This window comes from Microcaecilia unicolor, chromosome 7 (assembly GCF_901765095.1).
Source record: "Microcaecilia unicolor chromosome 7, aMicUni1.1, whole genome shotgun sequence".
In the NCBI taxonomy this organism is placed as follows: Eukaryota; Metazoa; Chordata; class Amphibia; order Gymnophiona; family Siphonopidae; genus Microcaecilia; species Microcaecilia unicolor.
The window spans coordinates 16,655,974-16,664,959 of NC_044037.1; the positions used below are offsets into that span (position 1 = coordinate 16,655,974).

An 8,986-nucleotide genomic window follows, 5' to 3' on the forward strand; every position below is an offset into this window, starting at 1 on the left:
TCACCAGCTTCATCATTATATACATTCTTTGCAGTGGACAGACCTAACGTAGGACGTACAGGAGACTCTGGCAGAGGCACTGACTTTGGGATCCCAATTACGGGCTTCTCTGGCTTTTCACCACAGATTTACTACTGCTACTACTACTATTTAGCATTTCTATAGCGCTACAAGACGTACGCAGTGCTGCACAAACATAGAAGAAAGACAGTCCCTGCTCAAAGAGCTTACAATCTAATAGACAAAAAATAAATAAAGTAATCCACGGAGGAGGTGGATTATCATCGTCCAACGTCCAAATGGTCAGAGGACCTTCACATGTCACTATTGGCTGACCATCTGAGAGCATTTTTACAAGATACCCAGAGACATGTGGTCCATGTTTGATATAGAGAAATTCTATATAGGGTTGCACTAAGACTCTTTTTATCAACTCACAGGGCCAGGGGAGCTGGAATAACGAGAGGCTCCTGTCTTGTCCCAAATGTTCGGCTGATGCTGCTCTCTTGGGCCATGTGTTTTGGAACTGTCCCACCACGGAAGCCTTTTGGACTCGCTTAACACTCTTTATAGAGAGAGCAGTGGATAGGTGGAATGCCCTCCCACGAGAGGTGGTGGAGACGAAAACAGTAATGGAATTCAAACATGCATGGGATAAACACAAAGGAATCCTGTTTAGAAGGAATAGATCTACAAAATCTTAGCAGAGATTGGGTGTCAACCCCGGTAATTGGGAAGCAAAACCAGTGCTGGGCAGACTTCTACAGTCTGTGCCCTGAGAAAGGCAAGGACAAATCAAACTTGGGTATAAATATAAAGTATCACATACCATATAAAATGAGCTTATCTTGTTGGGCAGACTGGATGGACCGTACAGGTCTTTATCTGCTGTCATTTACTATGTTACTATGTTTTTATTCACCAATTATTGTCCTGTCAGGTATCATGCAACCCTAGCTTGCTGTTGGGAGTTCTGTGGCTGCTACTCATGCCTCAACTGGATTTAAATACTTTGGGACCCTTTTACTAAGCAGCAGTGAGCCCACCGTGGGCTTACCGTGCGGCAATCCGAAACTACTGCCGGCCCATCGCGGGCGCTGGCAGTAGTTCTAATCCCGCGCGTAGCATTAATGGAACCAGTGGAAATATTTGAAAGATATTTTCAAAGAGGGTTATGTGGTGGTAATCAGGCAGTGCCGTGCGCTGCCCGGTTACTGCTGGGTTAACGCAGGAGCCTTTACCACCACCTCAGTTCACCCACACTAGGGGATCGAGCAACGGAAGGTATTGTGTTATGTCCATGTCGTGTTTTAGTGATTTTGTGTTTCTGTGGCCGGGCGTTTATGTTGCTTCTGTAGGGTAGGCTTTTCTAAAAAGATGAGTTTTTTTACCCTGAATATTCTGGACCGTGTTGGAGTTAAGGATTTTTCTCATTCTACAGGACGCCACTTTCAAACAGTTTGGGAACCTTTTTGGATCACTCTCACACCGAGAGCTCGCAGTTGTCTTTTGAATATATACCTCCCTGTTTACTAAGCTGCACTAGCAGCTGCCATGCGCTAATGCCGACGCAGCCCATTCATTTTAGCGTGGCTTAGGTAATAGGGGGGATAGTTTTGTCGTAGTGTTCTATGCATTCAGGTTATCAGGGATGGGGGGTGGTTTACACTTTATCACTTTGTAATTTAAGGCAGCAAATGCCGTGGTTGTCTTTTCAGTGCCCTGTTTTTCTTTTGCTAGCCAATAAAAATTATTTAAACATACACAGCTTCCTTAGTGCCTCTGCTTTTAGTGTGGGAATAGGAGGAGCTCCTGTGGGAAGAAAGACAGAGTCCAAGCGTTTGCTTCCCCCAACACCACCGCCCACACCAGCAACAGGCGCAAAGTAGGAACATGCTCTAGTCTGGGGAAACTGTATAAAGGCTTTTTGATGATCAAATGCTGTTGCCCACACACATAAAAGGCCTCTTATTCAATTACCTAAGCTGGTTTAAATGCACATGGCTACATTTTAGCAGCAACTTTCATGTTTTGCTGCTAGTATATTATAACATTTCACTAAATGGAGGAGTGGCCTAGTGGTTAGGGTGGTGGACTTTGGTCCTGGGGAACTGAGGAACTGAGTTTGATTCCCACTTCAGGCACAGGCAGCTCCTTGTGACTCTGGGCAAGTCACTTAACCCTCCATTGCCCCATGTAAGCCGCATTGAGCCTGCCATGAGTGGGAAAGTGCAGGGTACAAATGTAACAAAAATAAAATAGATACTATTGGAGATTCTACATGGAATGTTGCTACTATTGGAGATTCTACATGGAATGTTGCTACTCCACTAGCAACATTCCATGTAGAAGGCTGCGCAGGCTTCTGTTTCTGTGAGTCTGACATCCTACACGTACGTGCAGGACGTCAGACTCACAGAAGCAGAAGCCTGCGTGGCCACATTGGTGATCTGCAAGGGCCGACTTCTACATGGAATGTTGCTAGTGGAATAGCAACATTCCATGTAGAATCTCCAATAGTAGCAACAGTGGAGGAGTGGCCTAGAGGTTAGGGTGGTGGACTTTGGTCCTGAGGAACTGAGTTTGATTCCCACTTCAGGCACAGGCAGCTCCTTGTGACTCTGGGCAAGTCACTTAACCCTCCATTGCCCCATGTAAGCCGCATTGAGCCTGCCATGAGTGGGACAGTGCGGAGTACAAATGTAACAAAAAAAAAAAGTATGGCATAGTATACTACTTACAATGTCAATGCAATATGTAATAAAACATTTTAATAGCAAGTGTAGGGTATAAGCAAAGATGGAACATGTAGGTAGGTAAGAGAGTAAGAGGAGTTAGAAAGTAAGGTCATGCACTAGCCAGAATTGTAAGAACCAGATAGTCAATGCTGGGCACCGGAAATGGCCAGGCATTGAATATCCGGGTTGAACGCCAGCAGCGGGCAGTCAAAGCAGTGACCACTGCTAGCTGAATATTTTGTTTTTGGGGGGGGAGGGTTGTTTTTTACAACGGACAAATTCACTTGTTTATTATTGATCTCTGCCTTTTAATAATACTCTTTGATTTTTTGATTATTATACTCTTATTGTGATTATTACTCTTATTTTAAGTAGACACTGGACACTTCATGTATGTTTTCACATTTGAGCGGGTATGAACATGGGACTAAATTCTGTACATGGTGCTGAAAAATCATTCCTTAAAAAAAAAAAATGAACACTACACGTTATTTTATAAATGGCTGTTTATAGATTAGCATCGGGGGCAAAGATTTACATCATCTAAAACCTGGTGTAATCCTCACGCCTAAGTTAGGCGCAGATCTGCCTAATTCTGTAACACTGCGTGCAAATTCCAGGAACGTCCCGACCCGCCCATACACCTCCATTGGCCATGGCCCCCTTTTTGGATCCGAGCATAAAAAGTCATGCACGCAGGCTTTATAGAATAGCGACTAAAAGATGCGCATGTACATTTTAATTATTGCCAATTGCTGTTGATCATTAGCTCCCGATTACTGGTGCTAATTTAGCACCATATATAGAATTAGGGGAATTTATTTATTTATTTATTTGTTTCATTTGTAGCCCACATTTTCCCACCTATTTGAAGGCTCAATGTGGCTTACATAATACCGTGATGGCGTTCACCAATTCCAGAATGAGAAATACAGTGGTAATTGCATTAAGGATCATAAGTGATAGAGTACATTGGTTAGTCTAGGAGGAAGGGTTAAGTATTGTCCAGTTCTTGTATGAGTTTCATTGTGTTGTGGGGTTCCGGTGTTTAGGTTGAGTCGTTATGGTATGCCTTTTCAAACAGATTGTTTTTTTAATGACGTGCTCTGTCTCCTTTTTTCTCTGGGAAGCTGGAATGCATATTACTGCACTGAGGGTTAATCTCTCCTCTCTCTCCTTCTCTCTTGGAAGCTGGACTGGGTGTTACAGCACTAGGGATTAATCTGATTTCCCATTTCTCTCTTTCTAGGAGCTTGTAAACTGGGTTGGGCGTATTACAGCACTGGAGGAGGAGCTGCCGCCGCCATGCTGATCTGCACCTGGCTGTCTTGTTTTGCAGGAAAAAATACCAAATCCTCCATCTACTGAGCAGCGGCGAACCACGGGAGATTCTAGGCTGTGTCAGCACATGGGTGTTTTCGGCTGGAGGACATCCGTTCTTTCTCTGACCTCAACCTCAGTGACCTCTGCTGTCCCTTTCGTGTATTACCACTTTTGCCTGCTGCTCATGCTACTCTGTGGGGCTTCTCTCTATCCACTGTTCCCACCTGGCTCTCATCAGGGAGCCACTGCACACCATTCTGACTATTTTCACTTCTCCACCACTATATTTCACTTCTCCAGCACCGCCAACTCCAGGCTCCGCCCTTTCTGCCTCGCCTCACCCTATGCTTGGAATAAACTCCCTGAGCCCATACGTCAAGCCCCCTCCCTGCCCATCTTCCTTGCTCAAAGCCCACCTCTTTGATGTCGCCTTTGGCACATAACCATTACACCTCCATTGAGGAAATCTAGACTACCTCAACTTGACATTTCGTCCTTTAGATTGTAAGCTCCTTTGAGCAGGGACTGTCCTTCTTTGTTAAACTGTACAGTGCTGCGTAACCCTAGTAGCGCTATAGAAATGTTAAGTAGTAGTAGTAGTACTTTTCTGCAGATGTTTAGATGTACGGGTTTTCCCAAGCTTATTTACGGATACACTTGAGAATTATGACAGTGTTCAGGTGCTATCTTCTTTCATTAGGAATCGTGTAATAAACATAGACACAGAAAGGGCAAAGACCTCAAGTCAAACTAGATGTTAGGATCCCCACCTGACCCAGATCATCCTAGACAGGTTGATTCACTTCAGGTTTGTCCACTTCATCAAGGTCAGCTTTGGTGAACACTGGGAGTGGGATTCTCTGTGGTTGGTGGGGTGAGGTGTCCTCCCCTAGAATGTGGTAGCGCCTGCAGTACCATGTGTGACTGTACAGGTCCACACACCCTAAACTTTGATTACATTAGTTTGTAGGCCTGTCTTTCATAGAAGTGTCTTTGCTTGTCAGGATTGACCTGGGGCAAGTTACCATAGTAAATGACGGCAGATAAAGACCTGTATGGTCCATCCAGTCTGCCCAACAAGCGGCCAGAGTTGTACCATGTGCGACTGTACAGGTCACACACCCTAAACTGGGCTTTGATTACATCAGTTCGTAGGCCTGTCTTTCATAGAAACATGACGGCAGATAAAGGCCATATGACCCATCCAGTCTGCCCATCCTCTGTAACCCTTAATTCTTCCTGTTCCTAAGTGATCCCACATGCTTATCCCATGCCTTTTTAAGTACTGAAACAGTCCTTGACTCCACCACCTCCACCAGGAGGCCATTCCATGCCTCCACCACCCTTTCTGTGAAATAATACTTCCTTAGGTTACTCCTAAGCCTATTCCCTCTTAACTTTGTCATATGCCCCCTCATTCCAGAGCTCTCCTTCATTTGGAAAAGGCTCTCTTCCTGTACATAAATGCCCTTGAGATATTTAAACGTTTCTATCATGTCTCCTCTCTTCCAGCGTATACATGTTGAGGTTCATAAGCTTGTCTCTATAATTTTTGCATTCAAGACCGCTTACTAATTTCATAGCCGCACTCTGGACCGACTCCATCCTGTTTATATCTTTCCGTAGGTGCGGTCTCCAGAACTGCACGCAGTACTCCAAATGGGGCTTCACCAGAGGCTTATACAACGGCACTATCACCTCCTGTTTCCTGCTGGTCATGCCTCTCTTTATGCACCCAAGCATCCTTCTGGCTTTGGCCATCGCTTTTTCTACCTGTTTGAAAGCTTAAAGGTCATCAGACACAATCACCCCCAAGTCCCGCTCTTCCTTCGCAAACTGAAGCACTTCACCCCCTATACTGTACCGTTCCCTCGGATTTTTGCGACCCAAGTGCATGACCCTGCATTTTTTGGGATTAAACCTTAGTTGCCAAATATCGGTCCATTCCTCTAGCTTCGCTAGGTCCTTCCTCGTGTCATTCACACCCTCCAGGGTGTCCACCCTGTTGCAGAGTTTAGAAGTGTCTTTGTTTGTCAGGATTGACCTGGGGCAAGTTACCATAGTAAACGAACCCACATAAAGACCTGTATGGTCCATCCAGTCTGCCCAACAAGCGGCCAGAGTTGTACCTGCCACTCTGAGCAGGCTATATCTCTCTATATCCAGTTTAAAGCAAAAAGGCCATTTAATTGGACTTTGATTTCATCCTCTGTCTAACAGCTCAAAATACTGTTCCTCGTTTTATATGTAGATCTTCTCCCTTCGCCAAAGCCACTCCTCTTTTATATGAGCTACGTTGGTTACCAATAAGAGAGAGAACATCTTTCAAATTACGTGTTTTCATTCATCAAATTCTGCTTGGTCAAGCCCCATCATGCATGAATAATCTTATTGAATTACCCCCTCGTAATGCTGTTTCATCATCTGGAGAATATCTTGTCTTACATTTCCCTATCTGTAAGAGTGTGATATATAAAACAATTCACTCTGCTAATTTCTCCTATCAAGGCACCAACATTTGGAATTCTTTCCCTGAATTAATCAGGTTTACAGACTATTACCTAACTTTTAGAAGTCTTCTAAAAACACATTTCTTCCGTCTGACCTTTCTGAACACAAAGAACTCTATTTGAATTTTCCCATACCCTTTTCTTTCCGATCTAGTCCTGCCTAATTATACTCTCACCTTTCCACCCTTAATTATTTGTTTGTCCTTGAGATAGTCTAAATCCCTGGTTACTTACTGCACATGTATTCATTTGGTTCTTGAACTTATTGTAATTTGTGTTATATTCTGTACATTATTACGTTTTATTCACTTTATTGTTTGTTTGTAAGCCACATTGAACTTGAGTCTATTTCGGGCTAATGTGGGGTATAAATGTCATGAATAAAATAAATAAATAAATATAGGAATCCTCTGTGTCCATCCCAACCATTTTTGAATTTCATCATTATTTTTGCCCCCCACCACCTCTCCCTGGAAGGGTACAAGAAGGCCCTGCAGATGCTGATCAAAGCCTAAGCTAGACATCATATCCATGAATTCTTTGCCTGGGAACGAGTTGCACTGTTGGCCAGAAACCTTTTCAATTGCACATGTAAATTTGGGCACACCCCTAATTTGCATGCACAATTTAATTTGAATAATAAACCAATCGGGCCGATAACTGGGTGCTAATAATCAGCACTAGTTTGCATTAATTGAAATTTACATGAGCATTTTTAGTCGTGGGCATCTATGCTTAAATTTTACATGCGGCTCCAAAAGGAGGGCGGGCCGTGGAGGGTCATGAGCGGATCAGGGGTGTTCCTATAATTTATGCACACTGTTATAGAAAAAGGGATCCAGGGTGATCTGGGAAATCACAGACCGGTAAGCCTGACGTCAGTGCTGGGTAAAATACTGGAAACTATTATAAAGAATAAAATTATTGAACACATACTGTAAACAAACATGGTTTAATAGGACAGAGTCAGCATTGGGTTCAGCCAAGGGAAGTCTTGCCTCACCAATTTGCTTAATTTCTTTGAAGGCGTGAATAAACATGTGGATAATGGTGAGCCGGTTGATGTAGTATATCTAGATTTTCATAAAACATTTGACAAAGAGGGGCATTTTGAAAGGGATGTCCAAGTTGCGATTTGGATGTCCTTGCAAAACGGCGAAATCCAGGGGTGGGAAAACCCGTATTTTCGAAACAAGATGGACATCCAACTTTCATTTAGAAAATACTGTCAGAGACGTCCAAATCCTTAAATTTGGACTTCCCTAGATTTGGTCGTCCCTAGACATGGATGTTTCTGACTTTAGGCGATTTTCGAAACCAAAGACGTCCATGTCAAAAATGTCCTAATGCAAGCCGTTTGAGCATGGGAGGAGCCAGCATTTGTAGTGCACTGGTCCTCCTCACATGCCAGGACACCAACTGGGCACCCTAGGGGGCACTGCAGTGGACTTCATAAAATGCTCCCAGGTATATAGCTCCCTTACCTTGTGTGCTGAGCCCCCCAACCCCCCCAAAACCCCTACCCACACTGTACACCACTACCATAGCCCTTAGGGGTGAAGGGGGGCACCTAGATGTGGGTACAGTGGGTTTGTGGTGGGTTTTGGAGGGCTTGCTGTTTCCTCCACAAATGTAACAGGTAGGGGGGTATGGGCCTGGGTCCGCCTGTCTGAAGTGCACTGCAGTACCACTAAAACTGCTCCTGGGACCTGCGTGCGCTGTCATGGACCTGGGTATGACATCTGAGGCTGGCACGACATATTTTAAAGATGTTTTTTGAGGGTGGGAGGGGGGTAAGTTACCACTGGGGTAGTAACAGGAGGTCATCCCTGATTCTCTCCGGTGGTCATCTGGTCATTTCTGGCACCTTTTTGTGCCTTAGTCGTAAGAAAAACAGGTCCGGGTGAAAACGTCCAAGTGTTCGTCAGGGACGTCCTTGTTTTTTTCAATTATGGGTCAAGGATGTCCAAGTGTTAGGCACGCCCAAGTCCCGCCTTCGCTACGCCTCTGACATGCCTCCTTGAACTTTGGCTGTCCTTGCGATGGAGTGCAGTTGGAGACGTCCTAAATTGGGTTTCGATGATACCGATTTGGACGTCCCTGGGAGAAGGACGTCCATCTTCCGATTTATGTCGAAAGATGGACGTCCTTCTCTTTTGAAAATGAGCCCAAATGTCACTCATGAGAGACTCCAGAGAAAATTAAAGAGTCATGTGATAGGAGGCAATGTTCTGTTATAAATTAGGAATTGGTTGATGGATAGAAAATGGAGGGTAGGGTTAAATGGCCAATTCTCTCAGTGGAGGAGGGTGAATAATGAGTGACCCAGGGATTTGTAGTGGGACCAGTTCTATTTAATATATTTATTCATGCTCTGGAAATGGGAATGACAAGTGAGGTGATTAAATTTGCAGA

At 44.3% G+C, this 8,986-nt stretch overlaps 1 protein-coding gene across 1 annotated transcript in view; it reads left to right on the forward strand.

Moving 5' to 3' along the window:
• Nucleotides 1-4,436, forward strand: part of LOC115474842 (LHFPL tetraspan subfamily member 1 protein-like) — a 63,704-nt gene extending 59,268 nt beyond the window's left edge. Inside the window, exon 4 of the mRNA XM_030210528.1 lies at nt 3,988-4,436. Within this exon, the coding sequence (XP_030066388.1) occupies nt 3,988-4,106 (119 nt within the window). The 3' untranslated portion in view covers nt 4,107-4,436. The remainder of the gene's footprint in view (nt 1-3,987) is intronic.
• The last annotated feature ends 4,550 nt before the right edge of the window (nt 4,437-8,986 follow it).